The following is a 19,591-nucleotide window of genomic DNA, read 5'->3' as shown; positions in this document are numbered from 1 at the left end:
AATGATGGAGAAGAAATATTGATTGATATAATTGTTGATAATATTAATGATAATAATATTGATAAATATTGATAATTATTGACATGAAGAAAGGTGATTGTTAAACTGAAAATACTACTAATAGAATTTTAGAATATCAAATAAAATGAGAGAATCCACATTCCCCTTAGCTATTTTCTGCTCACATTGTTTGCTGTGCCATTGCCAACACATGCACAATTTCCTGAAAATACTGCATCTCCTGACACATTTGGGCCCTTGCAATCCTTCCTAGCTTGAATGTTCTTCTAGGTTCTTTATCTTGGCTATCAGATTCTTTCCTCAAGAAAGTATTCCTGGAATTCCTCCCACTTCTTATTTCCTGCGTCCTTTAAATGCTAGCATAACAGGCCTTCTTGCTCTTAGCACCATGACTGCTGCATTCAAGTTATTCATTTGACTTTGTCTGTCACTATTGCTCTGTGAGCTTTTTGCAGTCAGGTATAACACCCTTCAGTTTTAATTCCTCAGGACTCAGCATGGTTCATGGGATGTGGCAGTCACTTATGCCTGTCATCATGTCAAATGGTTTTATGAATGAATCAAACTGTAAGCCAATGAACTAGATGGTAGTAGTTGAGTGTATAAATAAACTTTTTAGGTCCAGAGAGGCCAGCAGTGACAAATTAAGTTTCCTGGGTAGAATGGACCACTTTTAATGGTATATATCATAATCTGTCCCTGTATAAAAGGCTTATACATTTTATAAATATCTTTTAAAAACATATAAAGTAAGAGTTTTAAAAATGAAGCACATTTATAAAAAAGAATGTTCAGAAAGTGATTTAATTTCCCTTTTATTGATTATTTCCAAATTTTATTTAAGTGGCAGTCTTGCATTCTTTGACTATTGGACACATGGATGCCCCAAAACATAGATCTATAATCACCCTTGAATAGTAAAATTGAATCCGATAAAATTTAAATTTTAATACGATTATTTATTTTCTTGACCATATACTTAAAAATGTCTTAGAAATGTTGACTTCTTAACTGCAAGATCATAGTATAACTTTATTGGGTCAATGTCTAGAAATATTTAAAATACTCATTTATAGTTCTGGGTATGAAAATGCATCATGTTTGAAGCTGTGTGTCTTCATCCAGGGCTGCTTCAATCGTGCATAGAAAACTTCTAGAGGGAAGCACTTGTTGATGAAACATACTGTGTTCGATACCTGGGATCGCTCCACATACAGTCATCACAATAGGGATCTGTTTGAATCACATCATTCTGTAATTTTCAAAAGACTTTTATGTACATCAAGTTTATTTGATATTTCTAAAATCAATTAATGCACAAAGGAACACATGACTTTTTCTGGCAACTTGGTATTCTATTAACATCCAGAGAGGTGTTAATAGAAAAAAAGAAACCGAAAGTGATGTAATGAAACCTACGAACTAGAGTTTTAGAAGAAACTCTGAGAATTTCATTCAGAATAATTTATTCCTATTTCATTATGAATTTGAACAAAATTTCTTGCTGCTTTCCTAACCTGCCACAGGTCTTGAAGCAAAATTCAAAGAGGCAAATGATACTGTCGAGGTCAAACACAATGACAGCCCAAGAAATTGTAACCGCCAGAAACTAAAAAGAGAAACAGATGTAACAACCAAACATGAAGGTGCAAAAACATAACGGTCTGTAGCCACCTAACATGGAATGCATACAGACCCATGCACCTAAATTAGCACTAAGATTACCCTTCATAATACAACAGGAAACTGATGAATTGAGAACTGGGAGTCTTCAAAAAATGTGCAGTGATGTTTAACTTCTTCTATGTAAGAGGTCTGGAAAGTAAATAAGCATTCTAGGTGGATTATGAACATCAGAAATGGTCAAGTTAGGATAAAGATTTTTTTATTAGTATGACAAAAGTGAGGGTGGTGGAATGGATTGACCTTGTGCTTTATCTGTTCTACTACCCTTACTATCACTGTACATCACAGGTCAGACATCCTGACAGTACTTTGTCTTTTAAAAGTATATGAATGCATTTTTGTGGCTCTAATGGAGACACCTTTGCTGAGGAAAAGTTAAAACCCCAGAAGCTTTGACCTCTGAAAATAGGATAAAAGCTGCCAAATTTTTAAAGTCTCACCCACTTGTGCCATTAGCTAAACATATCCTCTTAGGATGAATAGTCTAGTACTTTTGTAGGCTTATCCCTAGTGCTTACTCTTAAGCATAGTAACCAAGATGATGCAGGGCAGAAGCTGGTAATTTGTATACATATATTTGGGAGTTGATCCTGCCTGAACAAAAACTAATCTGCAACTCAGAGATAGCCACCAACATGTAAAGCTTATGGGGAGTAAATACCTAAGGGATATTTTATATGTATTTGAGTTCCTAGCACTCGACATGCTGCCCATAGACAGTGACATTTAATGAATGCTTAAACATGACTGATTATATAATACAATTGAAATCCATTCTGGATATTGTACCTTCCTCTCTTGACAACTCCCACTTTATTATTGATAAATCAATCCTGAGATAATTTTTAACATCCCTACTAAGAAATATGATCATTTATATTGTTTCGAGTGGGGAAGAGGAGGCGTGATGCCATAATCTTTTTAGCATAGTCTTTGAAAGCGGAATTAAAAATAAAAAGCAAGAATGGCTTTTGTTCAGCATTGATATGTGGAAATTATATGTTTTACATACTGCTTCTGCATGGTGAATATTTATATCCTTTCATTTTACCAATTAAAAAAAGTGTTTAACTATTTGCCTTGCTTTTTTCCAGCGGAAGATAATAGTTTGTCTCAAAAGAAGAAGGTCACTGTGGAAGATCTCTTCAGTGAAGATTTCAAAATTCATGACCCTGAGGCTAAGTGGATAAGTGGTGAGTCCCAAGTCCTTCATGCACATGAGAAATAACTTCTCCATTCTTCTTCCACTTTCGATAGTTTGGGCTTAGTAGTTTGCCTCTCAGATTTCCTTTTTGGCTGTCGAAGGGGATCCACAGAACTTTTGCTGTGATAATTCTCAGATTATATTTCCAAGAAAATGCGTGTCTGGTAAAATCAGTCTTGTTTTTTTAATGGTGTTGCATTGGGAACATCGGCACACCATCCACTTCATGAGAATGGGTCAGCCGAGGATGCTCCCTCTGTGTCACCTCCCAGAGAGGTTATTTCTCAGAGGGAGATGTGGAATGTTGCTAAGCAACAGCGACAGTGGAGAGGCACAGCTGAGCTTTACTTCCTTCTCCATGTACTCTTGCTTTCTCTTCCCACTAGTCAGAGGACTGAAGGTAACTCAAAGGATTCTCTTAGAATAGTGCCAGTGAACAATGAGACCCAGTGCACAGATGCAGATAAATTTATTTTCCCTTTTTTTAACAATCAGGATTAAATCTACTTTCTTGTTTAGGGGGAAAAAAAATTTTCTTAAACAATGGAACAAAGTACAATCAGAAAAAGAAGGCATATGTCTATGCCTAATGCTTCATAACATAATCTGTTTCCTTTAATTGGGTCTGAAATAATTTGAATGCATTCATTAAAAAAAAAAAAGATGTCACTGACTGTTCAGCCACCCTCTGCCAGTTTTATTCCTAGCACTCTCCCCCTATCTCCATTGCTGTTGTTTACATTTAGTCTTTGCTTCAGTGGAATGCACCTGAAAATTTATCCTCAGGTCACAGAACCTTTAAAGTTTTATGCTTGAGGTCTAGTTTAATTCCTTGCTTTTGCAGGGCATAGTGGCTCATGCCTATAGCCCCAGCACCTTGGGAGTCTGAGGCAGGAGAAGTGCTTAGGCCCAGGAGTTCAAGACCAGGCTGGGAAACATAGCAAGACCACATCTCTATTAAAAAAAAAAAAAAAAAGCCATGCATGGTGGCACATGCCCGTAGTCCCAGCTATTTGGGAGGCTGAGGTGGAAGGATCACCTGAGCCCAGAGAGTAAAGGTTGTGGTGAACACCATGGTTATGCCACTGTACTCCAGTGAGACCCTGACTCCAAAAATAAAAATAACATAAAATATATCCTCGCTTTTATAGTAAATGAGGTCCAGAGATGCTAACTGACTTTTCCGAGGTCACAGAGCTGGCTAAGGCACAGCTGTGGCTAGAAGTCCATTTCTTGACTTCCAAAGCTCTTCCCACTGTCCTGGTATGCTGAGTGTCAGAGTGTCATTGTGTGGATTTTTTTTTTTTCCTCTCAAACTGCTTCTGAAATACTTTTCATGGTTTACAAACCCTCAAAAGTCAACTAGCAATGACTTCTTGCTGTTAGTCTTCTGTTTAGGGCAGTAGTAGCTTCTCTTGTGTCCTCTACTGTGGCTTTGGCATTCATTTCTGACCCTTAGATTACCTTACTTAAAAATGAAGAGTAGCCAGATCTCCAAGGATAAGTATTTTATAAAAAATTTAGGAGAAATGAGGACAGAATATCATGAATACCAATGGGAGGGGCACACTGAAATCTAAAAAATAGACAGAACAAAGTTTTTTTTGTTTTGTTTTGTTTTGTTTTGTTTTTGAGAGAAGAATTGATTTTACCTTTAGTTTTGAGGCTAAGCATCTGCTATATGTGTTTACTTATTGCATGGGCAGATATAAACACCCACAGCATGCTCTGGGCCAGATCTTGGGGATACAGTATGATTACTCTCATTAAAGAGCTGAAAGTCATGTTCGGGAGACAAAACAATGAGCAACGTGTGCAGAGAGAAGGAATATGATCTTCTCATTCTTCTTCAGAGACATTTCAGTGACAGTGTCTAAACTCAATCTTAAAGGAATGACCAGGAGTTTGTTAGAGAAGGTAGAGAGTAGATCCCTGAACATGTAAGTCTAAATTGTTAGTCGTGCTGAAATGTGGCTGGGAGAACCAAACGTAAGTTGTGACACAATATCCAGGGATCAAAAATAAAAACAAAATGAAACAAAAGCTTCTGGAGAGATAGAATGTAGAGATAAACCAAGAGACACCAAACCAGAACTCTGGGGTTCAGAGTCAGTTGGACGAGGACCTAGAGAGACCCCAAGAGGTGCTGACATAATAGAAGTATATATTTTTATTAGGGTACTCATGGTTTCAGACTTGGCCTAAGTTAGCATCCCATATGCCTCCCCACACCCCCAAAAAAGTCTAAGCAGAGATGTGGAGGTCCAAAAGCACATAAGTTTCTGTAGGAACCTGTGCCAGTTAATGATATCAGGAGTTTGTGTGAACAGGTGAGTTGAGCTGGCCCAGAGATGCACTGGTTCTGTGGCCAGAGGAAACCAGCCAAGGCTTCTTTATATTTACAAAGTTGAAAGTAATATCAGCAATTGAGCAGTAACCATGTGCCCCGCAGAAAATGCCCAGCCTGCCTGTCTTAGGGGGATACATCTATTCCTAAAGACTACTTGCAAGTCTAAGTGGACATGCTATTCCTTAGGATGATTCTTCCTTTGTGAACACGTACACTCAGCGTGAAGTTTTGTTGTGAAGTAACCAGGTGGTCGGGTCTCCAAAGACTGGGCCCCATTGGGAGTGTATTGGAACCATTCGTTCCCCAAACACTGCTCTCAGCTTCCTCCTACTTTTCTTTTACTTATTCCTCTTTCTGATCATTCTTTTTCTTCCTACTCCCTAAAGATGTAATAGCTTCAAGTGAATGAAGTAACTGCAATGATTAACTGAGCCTTCATAATTGGTTTTTGACAGATGTCATAGAAAATTCACTTATTTTTGTTGGTATACCACAAGCCTAAGTGTTAAGAGCCAGGAAAAGATTACTGCAAAGTCATAGAATTATCTCATGTGGTGTAGCTGGATGAGCTTTAGAAATTATTAAAACATTCATTCATTCAGTAAGAGTTTGTTGAGTACCCTTAATGTAGCAGGCAGATTACTGGGCCCAGAGAAGATGAGGAATTTGCCTTAGAACTGTTTCTTAGTGGTAGACATAGATGTCATCACACACCCCCATCATCTACCACCACACTGCTGTCAGCACAGGCTTATTCTTCCCCTCCTCTTCCTTGTTACCATCATCATCATCATCTCATCATCGTCAGTAGCAGCAGCAGGATGTTTACTATATCTTCAACTCTAGGCTGAGTGCTTTATATTTACTAATACATTTAATAATGGTAGTCATACCATTTTCACATTTTACAGATGAGAAAACTGAGACTTTGAGTGTTTAAATAACTTTCTCAATATCACATAGTAAGTAGCAAAATTCAGACTTAAACCTAGGTTTCTCTGTTTTTTTAAATAAATTAAACTATACTGGACAGAATCCAGGTCTCCTGTCTCCTACCAATTTCTTTTACGACCTCACTAGCTACATTGTGTGTTTTAACCAAGAGTGTAGGTTTTGCATATTTCAGAATTATTGCCATCCTTTAAATTTTCTGTTCTAGAATCCTTATCCCCATAATGCCTGTGTCAAAATAACAAAATACTCAAGTGATAAAGAAAAATGGTGTAATTCCCTACACAGAAAGATACTTGATTTTTTTTTTGTTTGCATTATTAACCACTAATGTTAAAAAATGTACCTTGGATTTAATATTGGAGTCAATAGTCTAGAACTAATACACTTTATTTATCAGGAGGAAATGTGTTGGGTTAGAGTTAAGTTTCCCTTCCCCTATGTTTATACTGTAGACTTAATTTTTTAATCTACCTTTTCTGATATAATAGCCTTTAAATTCCCTAATATGCTAAAACCTTGGAGACTTCTCACCTTGTTTGTTACAACCACTGGGACAAACCTAATGAGGTATTTAAAATAATAGAAAGACTCACTCTGAGCTCCCTCTCAAGGAGGCATACTCTTCCTGAAAGTGTCCGTAACAGTCTCTCCGCATATGTGCTCCCTTGAGGAAATTCATATACCTGTTATAATAACCACACTGCATTTCTCAACTTTTTGGGACACTTTTTTGTGTTGTTCTGGGATTCCATGCCAAGGGATAGCTGCCGTGATGGGGTCTTTTGGTTACGGTTGTTTACATGGATCAGTCATCCTGGGCTCTCCTAGCCCATTTACTCTCTTTCATACCTAGATGATACACGGTGTCAAACCTTATTCTCTCTCTTCAATCTTCCTCCCCATCCCCCTTTCTCAACTGAACCTACCAGAAGAGAGTTTATGAACACTCCCACCATCACATAGACTGGTGTCTATACTGCCCAGTGCCCTGCCCTCACCCTCACCTGCAACCACAGGTGACCTGTCTCCTTTCTGTGCTCAGCCTAAATGAAGCACAAGTGAACTTGCTTCACTTTCTTGAGGGATAATTGCAGCAAATCTCTCCTTTCTCACTAAATGTTCTCTTTTTTTTGCTCTGTATTAGAGCATTCTTGTCATGAAACAAATATGCTCTTGTTTCTCTCACTTCAAGCACAAACGACTTACCTTGTCTGCAGTCCTTGCCAGGTTCTGCTTGATTTCTCTGTTTGCCTTTGCAGCTTGAAGCAGTCGTCTGTCCATGACACCCCAATTACTCTTCTACCCTTTTCTCCAAGTTCACCCTAGTTAGGCTGCCACCCCCAGCACTCTCTGAAACTCCTCTTGTCAGAGTCATGGATGACCTCCAGGTTGCTAAATGCAATGGTCATTTCTCAGACCTCATCTTATTTTACCTGTCAGTAACATTTGCTACAAGTGATTACTCCTTCACCCAGAATAAACTTTTATTTTGCTTGGCTCATAGGCCATCATGTCCTCCTGGTTTTATCTCCACCTATGAGCAGCTCCTTCTCACGTCTCTGCTGATTTTTCCTTTGTTCCCTGACTTACAATGTTGGTGAACCCCAGGGCTTGGTCTTTGGTCCTCCCCTTTTTATATCTGTATACCTTCCCTTGGTGCTTTCATCTAGTCTCATGATTTTAAATATCTTCTGTACGTTGATGACTCGTAATGTATGTTTCCAGACCAGACTTATCACACACTTCTCAGACGATATCACAACTTTAGCCTGAATATCTCCAAGGCTGAGTTTTTTTATTCACCACCACCCCACCCCTCCACCAGCCGCCAAAATCAAAACCAAACAACCCCAAATCTGCCCTATCTACAGTCTCCTGATGTCAGTTGATGAGAAATTCATTCTTCTGGCAGAATAAGCTAAGAACGTTGAAGTCATCCTTTATTTTGCTTTTTCCTCTTACACTCCATATCTAATCCATCAAGAAATCCTGCCAGCTCCACCTTCAGAACATGCAATGCTCATCCTGGCTTCCCTGTGACATTGAGGCATGTGACTTCCTTGTGGCAGCAGTCCACTCAGAAGCATAGGGAGCAGAACACAAACCTGGCACAGTAGTACCAGACAAAGTCTCTGCTTGGGCCCTTGGATAATGGCTCAGGTGCACGGAGAAGGGTTATCACTTGAGCAACTGGGGTGGGATTTTTATGTTTCCAACTTTAAATGTCTAAATTCCTCTGGTTTCTCATTTCTCTCACTGTGCTTTTCCCTTGGGGAAATAATTCATTCCCGTGACATTAGCTACCATCTATATGATGATAGGTTTTGGTACCCTATCTCTAGTTTATATGCTCTTCTGAGCAGGCGGGGTGTTTATGTGTGTGTGCCTCACTGGCTAATTCACAAGACCCTCACTATGTCTCTGGACACCTAAGTTCTCATGCCCAGAACTACATCATCCACCCCAGCCTCTCCATCATAAAACTTCCCCCTACTGCCCACCACTCTTAGGATGAGGCACCAGTCCTAGCCCACCACACTCTCCATTTCTTGGACTCTCCAAGAATCTGTTTACTTTCTTGTTTCACCTGTTGGCAGTCTCCCCAATTTGCTCTAAACCTTAATCTACTTGGGCTTCTTTTGATGGTTTCAAAAATCCATCTTCCTTCTTTTTCCTTAAAATGGTTCTTCCACAGGGCATTCCCTCTTTCCAGAACATCCCCCCTCTTCTCTTTGCCCAGCTATCATCTCTCCTAGTTGCTACCCTTACACATCATCTTCTCCCTTTAAGCTGCTCCCTAATTCTCACTCCCCAAGCAGGCTTCTCTGCACTGCACTGACTCTTCTTGGTTTAGGCTCGTATATCCTGGACTTATCCTCATTACATATGTTAAACATAATTATTTATTCAACATCTGTCTTTCCATGTGTAAAATCCATGTGTAAATTCCACTGTATCCCCAGCACCAGCAAAGTCCCTGCTATGTGACCATTTACTAGTACTTCCTGAAAATTTTCTCATTTGATACTTAAACCAGCCTAGTTTTAAAGATAAAGAAAAGAATGGGCATGCTGTTTCACATAGAATGGTTGGGGGGAAAATGTTTTTTCTGAGGAAGTGGTTTTGAGCAGACAGGAACTTGAGAATCATACAAGTAAGCGCTCTGGAAGAAAATATTCCACGCACATGGAACAACAAATATGAAGGCTCTGATGAAGAGGGCTGCTTGGCCTATTCACAAACAGTGTAGAGCCAGATGAGGTCACAGTGGAAGCTGGGACCAGATTTTGCAGGCTTTTAGAAGATGAGGAGAGGCAAGTGGGCATGGAGGAGAATTTAGAGAAACTGAGAAGTTGGGTCTGATCTATCAGCACTGAAAGTTTTAGAAGAGCGGAACATCACGGTGCAAGAAGCTTAGGCCTATATATTGTATCAACTACTTTTATTAAATGTATTATGCATTTATCATATGTATATTATGTATTTATTATAGTAAATTATGCAGTCCATCAAAAGAGGACTGGATTTTAAAATGTGGTACATATACACAATGGAATATTATGCAGCCATCAAAAAGAACAAAATCGTGAATTTCGCAGCAACCTGGATGGAATTGGAGTTTGTAATACTGAGTGATCTCTCACAGAAACAAAGATCTGAGTATCACATGTTCTCACTCATAAGTGGATCTTGAAAGACTATTGTAATACTATAAGAAAAGGACTGACAATGGCGGGAAACTATGGGGGTGGCAGGGAGGGGAAGGAAGGTGGAATTAACGGTAGTCGATATCTGTCTGGGGACAGGGGGGCACACCTCATCAACAAGGGTACCTGCACAAAGCATATTTGTATACCTAACCCTTAACTGTACCCCACAATTTTAAAATAAAAAATATGTTAAAAAAATAAATTAGAGGAGAACACAATTTCAAAAGATACTATAAATCACCTGCCACCCCTCCAATAAAAACAGCATCTACTAGATCTCCATATATATCCTTTAGGATAATGTAAAATGTGAAATGAAACTAAGTGTATTAGGTAGGAAAATCCTTAGAGCCCATATCATAAACATATTTACATCACAATAAATATTCATTTTCATTATTATTTTAACATCTCAGTAATATTTCATTGTTTTAATGTGCCTTAATTTTATCAGTGTCCTGATACTGAAAATTTAGGCTGTGAATGGAAAGGATAAGACACATATAAAAAGCCACTGTGTATGATAACTCAGTAGAATGTGGTAGCTGAGTAGAAATGGAGAACTGGGGAAGACAATATGACCAAGAGTGACTTGTGGATTTCAAGCCTGGGAAACTAGAATGGTGTTTCTATTGACAGGGGGTCGGTTTCTGTGTCTGGATAATGAGTTCAGAGTCAAAGTCTATGAAAGATAACTAAGTGGAAATGTTCGTTTGGTTATTGAGAAATGGGGATGAAACCAGGTAAGAGGTCAGTCCCTTGGAGGACAGTGGAAAACATGGGACATTAAGGTGTACCCAGAGCCTCTCAGAAGGAGAGGGCAGGCAGAGCCTGGAAGAGGTCCAAGGGGGTGTGGTCAAGAAGGCAGGAGTGTGCCATACCAATGATGACACTAGAGAGAAGTCAGCGCTCTGTAACTTTTGTAATGGCAGATGTAAATGAGATATTGCCTCATGGTAGCCACACATTGCTTCCTGCCTTACCACCCAGGAACAGGTTTTCTTCAAGTCATTCAGATCATCTAAGTTATACTGAGATTTTGTGTTTGCCCCTGTTAAAAAGTAAACTGAGGCTTAATAGAATCTTAAAGAGTATTTGAGCAAACAACGATTTAGGAACTGGACAGCTCCACACCAGAAGTGGTTCTGAAGTTCCACCAAGGGGAATCCTTCTATAAAGCAAACACAGAAGTAAAGCAAATATTTCATAGGTTACAGCTTTACTGTTGCCTTATTTTGTCTAGTCTGTTGGCAAATCCTTAGTTATATAAGTTAGTTGGCAGCTTCTGATTGGTTAGCCTTGAGTTGCATTTTTCTTTAATGTAGGCATTTATCGGTGCTGGTGGGAATGCAAACTAGTGCAACCTCTTTGGAAGACAGTGTGGCAGTTTCTGAAAGAACTAGAAATTGACCTTCCTTTGGACCCAGCAATTCCCTTATTGGGAATATATCTGGATGAACTCAAATCATTCTACAAAGAGGATACCTGCACACATATATTTGTTGCAGCTCTATTCACAATAGCAAAAACGTGGAACCAACCATGTTGCCCATCGAAGCTGGACAGGGTAAAAAAAAAGTGGAATATTATTACACAATGGAATATTATGTAACCACAAAGAAGGGCAAACATATGGACTTTGCAGCAACTTGGATGGATTTAGAGTCAATCATATTCAGTGGTCTATCACAGAAACAAAGAACAGAGTACCATATGTTTTCACTTATAAGCAGACCTTTTTTATTATAATACTATATTATAATACTATAAGAAAGGGATTGGCAAACTAGGAATCCCTAGTTGGAAACTGGGGCGGGGTGGGATTGGCATTTGAGGGAAACTGCTAGGGGAAGAAGGGACAAACCTCATCAACAAGGGTACCTGCATAATCAACATTTGTATACCTAACCCTGAAATGTACCCCACATCTTTATAATTAAAAAATAGGCATTTATGAAAAATAGCTCAAGTTAAGTGTCATTTATGTTTGCAAATCACAGAAAGTTTAGGTCACTTATGAGGCCAGTTAGCTTTATCTGCTCCGAGATTTTTAGGCCTGGTCTCCATTTCAACTTACCTTAACACCCCTAACCAGGCTAATATATATGGTAAATACCGTCTTATTAACCCTGCTTCATACTATAATGAGAAAGATTAATTACAGAAAGAGGGTGAAAGGTGTTTATATATACACAACTTTCTGCCTTCTCCTCACTGTACGTATGAACAACAAAAAAAGTCTCAGTATGAATGGAACCAGTTACTCTGCTCAGATGGCTGAGGCCACAGCACCCGGTAAGCCCACTAGGTGACACACACTCTCAACAAGCATATTTGCCTTTGCAGATTTGCCTTTTACGAAAGCAACTGAACCTCGGAAATGATTTGATAAACCCCATGCCCGGTGCTCTGAGCAAACTGAGGACACCTGCATCCTTCAAGGGGCCCATGCTCTTCCTCTCTTCTCCAGTATCGCTAGGATGCAGGCAGGCCTGGGGCTGATTGGCAGAGGCTGCTTGCCTGGTCTAATTAGCTTGTCTGCTCTCTCTAGGCGGAGCCTGGCCTCACAGCCTGTCCCGGCTCCTGCCTCCTCCCTGCAGCGTGTTCAACTTTAGTCTGAATGTGGTGCTAGACCATGTGGCTGGCAGGAGCATCTCTCCGCTGTCTGTGTTTGTTTACGCTCATTTTCATTAATCCCGCCACTTGTTAGCAGAGAGCCCTCTGTGTCTCTAGGATGCAGTACTAGAGAGACTGTAAAATTGAAGAAAATTGCTTCCTTTGAATGTAGGAAAATATCAGCTGGCTGACTGATACAGGGAAAGTATATGTTTTAGAAGATAAAATTGGAGTTAGTGCATAGGGCTCAAAGTAACTTGATTTCCATATGTACTTTATCCTCTTCTCTTTTGTATTTTGAAAAACCAGATGGGTTTTTTTTTATATAAAGCTTATGGGGTTAGGTAGAGGGAGAAATTAAGTTTTAAAATGGTTTGAGAATTTCCACTGCTTTTGGGAGACCACATTTTTCAATCAAATCGAGAGAAGAAGAACCCTTCCTAGGGGTCATTTGGTGCCTCAGCCTGTATCCATTGGCCAGCAGTCACTTCAGGGATATGTCCAGAAAGGATAGGTTTCAAAAGAGTGAAAATGTTCTTCCATAGCTCTGTGAATATTTGGAGATAATAGTAGTGATCATTTGAAGTCATTACATAAAATGCACATTGAAGAGCATTATCACCGTGCTTTAATAAAGCCCTTCAGAAAGAAAGTGTAATTATAGCACACATTTATATAAACCACCAGTTTATTTTTTCTCTTTTTTGTTGTGTTGTTCAAGATTCCACCTTTTTTCAGGAGAAGAGAACCTCCATTATCTGGCATCAGGAGGCAGATTTTGTCTTGGACTATATTCATGCAGTGAAACCTGTTCATACCATCACTTCCATTTGCTCAAACACTTTCAACAGCAGCCTATCTGTGTTGTCTGTCTCGTTTTAATGCATTTCCACATTTCTGGTATCTGAGCTAAGACTATCATTTGCATAACTTTCTTCAAAAGTTTCCTACTGGAGTTTTCCATAGTATCTACAGAAAAAATTCAAAAATGTTTTGTGCCAGTGATAGCAGAAGCAATAATAGCAACAGATACAGAAGCAATAACAGTAGCTACATTAAATACTGCTGTCACTTCATTTCCACCTTCACTAAAACCCAGGGAGGTAGGAATGTTTACCTTTACTATAGAAACTAGGAAACTATAAATCAAAGAAATTAAATTGCTTTTTGAAAGGTGGCTTTAGAAAATCTAGGGCATTCCTGGTCAGTGTGACTTCTAAGTTTTCTCATCTCCTCGCATACCCACCCTTGCCTCACTGGACCATTACTTTCACTAGAATGTCCCTGGCCATATCCCTGGTTCTTTGGTAGCTTTGTGTCTCTACTGCTGTGCTCTTTTTTTGAAAATGGTTTACTTCAACTCTTCTCTGCTTCAGAAATTCTCATTCATCCTTTATGGCTTGGTATAAAATAAATTCTCTCTGGATTTTCCAAATTAGAGTTAGTTGCTCACTCCCTCATGTTGCAGTCGAACTCTATAAAACCCCAATCAGCATCAGCCCCAAGACCAGCTAGGGTCGGCCCACTTTGGGATGTAGCCCACTCTGCAGAGGCCAGACCCCCTTGCTCACCTCAGCAGCGGCGAGAGGGATGTCTGAGGCAGGCCAGCTGCATTTTCCATACTTCCTTCAAAGGTTGCTGTGGATCTTCTACCTGAGGGTGGGACTCTTCAGTCCCTAAATGATGGATGACACTGGGCCCTGCTACCAATGCCATTTAACTCATGATTTAGGGACTCAAGTCTCTGCAGACTCTGCTGGGCCAGCACTCTTGCCACAAAGAGAGACATGTTCTGACTCTTCTCATTACTCTTCCTTTGGCAAATGTTGCTTCCCTGGAAAATTTAAATACAGATGCAACTTCTGTCCTTATTGAATCCAGTTCAGACCTTGGCTAAGGCTGAAATCCCACTTCAACTTTGTTTATTTTTTGCAGACAAAGAAAAGGATTTTCTTTTCATTTTTTATTTAGAGATATATGTGTGTGTGTGTGTGTGTGTGTGTGTGTGTGTATGTTTGTATGTGTATATATATATACACACACACATATATATACAATATAGATATATATATGTATACATATATTTTTTTCTTGAGAAAAAGGATCTCAATTGAGATTTATATGTTATTTTTCCTACCTTGGAGTAGACAGATATTATTCAGGATATTATATGATTGTTTCAAGGTCTCTAAGACTTTTCAAGGAACAATCCTGAGAACCCCACAACACCCATCCCCTCAATTTTCCTACCTAGTAGACCAGGTGACAGGATATGCTGTGAGGCATGCCATGAGGTCAGCCGGTTCTGTCTGCAAGGCCAGATCAAAGTCTGGAGCAGGTGGTCTTTTGCCTGATGAAGCTGTCCAGACCAATAACATTTTCTTTTCTTTCTTTCTTAAAAATATTTTTTATTTTAAAGATGTGGGGTGCAATTCAGGATTAGTTATACAAGTGAACATCCTAAGGTAAAAGGGAGGCTTGGGCCTCCCTTTCGTCCCCACTTTGCCTGATTTGAGATCAGGTACCCTTCCAATGTTTTCATCCCAGCATTCTACAGATCAGGACTCACAAGTTTGTTTTACTCTAATTTCATCTGAATGAAAAGAGTCTGAGGACTCAGGTGAGTCCTGATGTACTATAGTTGTTTGGTCTGAGGGTCAGATTCTGCTGCATCCTCTTCCTGGAGTGGTCGTTGTGAAGCACACCAGGAAGACCCATTAATTAGAAACTCTGCATCTTTCAACACAGTAACCCTCACACAGGCACTGACATGATCATTTATTGTCTCAATTAAATTATTTCATGTAGTCCTTAACCATGGCAACCTGCTAGAGCCTAATTAATTATCATTGACATCTTTTCAAATGCTGATCATCTTCTTAATTAATTAAAAAAAGACTCACTTGATCTCTTCTATAATTGAGTATAGTCCCCTATGACTTACTAGTCTTTTGCCCATAGAGTATCTCATTTCATGTTCAGGTGTCTGTTTACATCTCTGTCTTGCTTTTGACAGGAAGCTTCTTGGGGACCATAGATGCCTTATAGTAATTATCATATTTTCCTCTTAGGCCAGAGTGTCTGACATGTGACAGAATCTTAACAAATATTAATAGAATAAATGATTCAGCAATTACTCCAATTGAGTCTCCACAGAAGAAGACTTAGGGTAACTTAATTTCTGGTTGGTCAAGGGCTCCAGGCACGAAATGCTTTAATGCACTTGTATGCTGCAAAGACAAGTTCCTAAGAAATAAATGAATATTCCTGAAAAAAAATAATTTTGCTGGATAATTATTTGGAAGACTTAAAAGAGTTATTTTATTTCATTTTTTTTTTTCATCTGACACTTTGTTGGTAGGTTTTCTGTATATCTGTGTTAGCTGCTTGGAAGCCGATAAGTCCTAAGTCAGAAATTATAAAGGGCAAATTTATATAAATCCTGCCCAGTTGCTGCCTTGTTCTCACCACTGGTAACATAGTTTATAGAGTGACAGTCAGAGATCAGGAATAAGTATTTAGAAGTCATTTTAATTGTTTGATTCTCTGGTTAAATTGCCTAGGTAGTCCAACTCTATCTGACTATACTGTAAATCCCAGTATGTAACATGTCTAGGAATGGGCACATACAGTAGACAAGGGAGAGAATGCATATGCTATGGTCAACTAGTGAGAAGGACCCTTTCTGACTGAAATCAGAGGGGTCAATGGCAATGTTATGCCATCCCACTCTTCCCTGAGATGTTTTCCATAGTCTTTTTTTTTTAACTTTTGGCATTTTAAGAGGGTTTACATTCATTTGTAATGAGAAACAAATGTGTGACTCTATTTTATTGTTTTCACTGGGATTTTAGAATAAATAATAGAGATAGCTCCTTATGTTTCTACTACTAGATGTGTTCCCATCATAAGTTTTATGTTTGTCACTTATTGATCATATTTAAAGTGTGCTGGACAACTGCAAAATTCTCTAGATACATTTTCTCACTTAATCACTTAAAGCCACCCTATAAGGGGCACATGATGTTATCATCTCCACACAGCCCAAATATCCACAAGTCTTCCAGTTGTATAGGGTCAACTGGAAGCATAGACATGAAACTATGTCCTGTGGAAGACTGTAGATATGAGCCTGTATTCTATGGAAGAGCACAGACATGAACCTATGTCTAATGGAAGGGTGTAGATGTGAACCTATGTCCTATGTAAGAGTGTAAACGTAAACCAGTGTCCTCTGGAAGGGCACAGATGTGAACCTATGTCCAGTGGAAGGGTATACATGTGAACGTATATCCTATGGAAGAGCAATAGATGTAAAATCTATGTCCTATGGAAGAGCATGAATGTGAACCTATATCCTATGAAAAAGCATAGACATGAACCTGTGTCCAATGGAAGGGTATAATGTGAACCTATGTCCTATGGAAGAGTGCAGATGTGAACCAGTGTCCTCTGGAAGAGCATGGATGTGAACCTATATCCTATGCAAAAGTGCAGACATGATCCAATATCCAGTGGAAGAGTTTAGAAGTGAACCTATGTCCTATCAAAGAGTATAGGTGTGAATCTATGTCCTACGGAAGAGTGTAGATGTGAACCTGTGTCCTACAGAAGAGTGTATATGTGAATCTATGTCCAATGGAAGGGCACAGATGTGAACCTTTGTCCCACGGAAGAATATAGACCTGTGTTTATGTCCAATGGAAGGGCATAGACATGAACCTATGTCCTACGGAAGAGCATGGATGTGAACCTATGTGTTCCGGATGAGCACAGGTGTGAAACTTGGTTCTATGAAAGAGTGTAGATGTGAACCTATGTCCCATAAAAAGGCACAGACATGAACCTATGTCCCATGGGAGAGCATAGACATGAAACTGTGTCCTATGGAAAAGCACAGACATTAGCCTATGTACTTTGGAAGAGCATGGATGTAAGCCCATGTGCTATGGGAGAACACAAATGTAAACCTATCTCTTATGAAAGGGCATAGGTGTGAACCAGTGTCCTAAAGAAGTGCACAAACATGAACCTACATCTTATAGAAGGGCACAGACATAAATTGTGTCCTGTGGAATGGCATGGACATGAATCTATGTCCTATGGAAGGGCATAGATGTGAACCTATGTCCTATGGAAGGTTCATGACATTTTTAATATTTTGTATGCTGTGTTTTCCTGGTCTCTCTTGTCTACCTAATCCCCCCCCCACATACACACGCATACTTCATCCTGTGCACCATTGTGACCCCATAACAGAATTCTCTCTCATCTCAACTTTGCCCCTTGCATGGACACCCATTCCTTCTTTGTTCTCCAAAGTACACTAACACAAAAATGCTTTATAACATACTTTTACAAAAAATATCAGTGTGACAAAGAAAAACTGTGGCCCACCACAGAAGTTGAAGCAACTTAGATATGAATGGCATGCCTTGATTTTCTTAAAGCCCCTTGATTTTCTTTTCACAGAGTATTTTTCACTGGCCTCCCTTTTACTTTCCTGTTTAGGAGTTCTTCCAAGAACTGCGTGGCCTTGTTTTGCTGCTATCACTTCAGTCACAGAACCTTTGAGTAGCTCCCACTTCTCCAAACAGTTGCCAATGAGAACTGTATTAGAGCTAAGGATATAGAAATGAATCAAAGTTGCCTTCAAACTTAGCGTGAATCTCATGTTTGCATATTAAATGTGTCAGGGGCCCTTCTGTGTAGGTCTGATAAACACTGTCTTGTCCTCTCTTTGCAAGTTGAGTATTTTGCAGAAGGAAGTTGCTCCAAGTACCAGGGTAGACCTACCTAAGATACGATGATTTACAAATTGTTGAAATGAAAATTCATGCTTTTGGTGTTTTTTCTCATCTATTATTGGAGTAGAAGTGATAGAATCATATAGGAATAGAAATATTGACATCTGGATTTTGTTGCTGCTAAGCAGGTTCTGAGTTTTTAGACCCAAACCACCCCAAAAAGTGTAAACCTTACATCTGAGGCTTCTGCCCAGCAATCCCTGGATCCTAGCCTGGATGATCTCCTGGGTAATGATCTCCTCTTCATTATCAAGACTCTTTATTTATCCCACCTCTTTGAATATTTTGGGCTCCTATAAAATCTCTTTTTTCTAGGGAAAACAGGAGGCAACTTCCAGATACCAGCAACTTTATTAAGCAGATTAAGTTAGCTGCACTATCAATCTTCTCTTCTGTGCTCCTGTCTTGGGCACTATTTAGCCTTTCTCAACAACAAGCAAAACTCCAAATCATTTTATCCCAAAATTCAAGACACATTTCTGAGATCTCTATACTTTTCAAGGCAAGGAACCAACAAATGAGTTAATTTTTTTAACTTCTCCCGTGTCATATTCTTAGGCAGGGCTTTTATTCCCAACAAATTAGGGAAGAAATAGAACAAACCTCCGAAGCTACACACAGCAGAATGCCTTTGATGAACACCAGAATTATGCATCAGAGGACCTGGAGTCAGATAGATTAAATCACTTACCCTGCGTCACAAGCTAGTAAGTGACAGAAGTAGTCTTTACTCTGAAAATGCCTTCTGAGGATTTTAAAAACCTGCCCAAGTTTCAGTGGAAAATTATGTTTATTAAATATAAAAACACTAATTTTGCGATCATGGGGTTGAACTTTAATGTGCAATAGAAATTCAAAACTATCTGTGAAGGAGGAGACAATGCTCCCCACCTCCAGTATTTCTTCTCCCCCTTGCTCTTTCAAGAGAATCCCAGCTTATTCATGTAGCTTGTGACCACATCCAAAGCACTCAGCCCTGTGGGGGGCCAGCCCCTGCAGATATTGGGGGTCCCTGGTAGGAAAGATGGCATCGGCGATTAAACTGGAGGGATAAATATTAAAAGAAAGAAAGATGGAGGGATAGATATAAAGAGAAAGAAAGAAAGGGGGGAGAAAGAAAGAGACTGAACTCTGTCTAGTGCAGAAACTGTTTAATGGGACAAACCGTAAGCCTTTTATCCCAAATTTTCACAGGTTAAATCACAAGACTTTCACGTGAACACAAAGCCAGGTGGATGAGGGG

The 19,591-nt window shown here is 39.4% G+C and overlaps 1 protein-coding gene across 1 annotated transcript in view; it reads left to right on the top strand.

Annotated features, from left to right (window-relative positions):
- The window catches only part of LOC103271023 (dipeptidyl aminopeptidase-like protein 6), a 416,180-nt gene that overhangs the window by 173,921 nt on the left and 222,668 nt on the right, over window positions 1–19,591 (top strand). The window contains exon 3 of the mRNA XM_008068506.2: window positions 2,802–2,900. Coding sequence (XP_008066697.2) covers window positions 2,802–2,900 — 99 coding nt within the window. The remainder of the gene's footprint in view (window positions 1–2,801; window positions 2,901–19,591) is intronic.

The sequence above is a fragment of the Carlito syrichta genome, unplaced genomic scaffold (genome assembly GCF_000164805.1).
Source record: "Carlito syrichta isolate Samal-C Ts95f unplaced genomic scaffold, Tarsius_syrichta-2.0.1 Scaffold108870, whole genome shotgun sequence".
NCBI classification, from domain to species: Eukaryota; Metazoa; Chordata; class Mammalia; order Primates; family Tarsiidae; genus Carlito; species Carlito syrichta.
The sequence above is the reverse complement of the archived record's forward strand: the minus strand, read 5'-3'. Positions and strand labels throughout refer to the sequence as shown.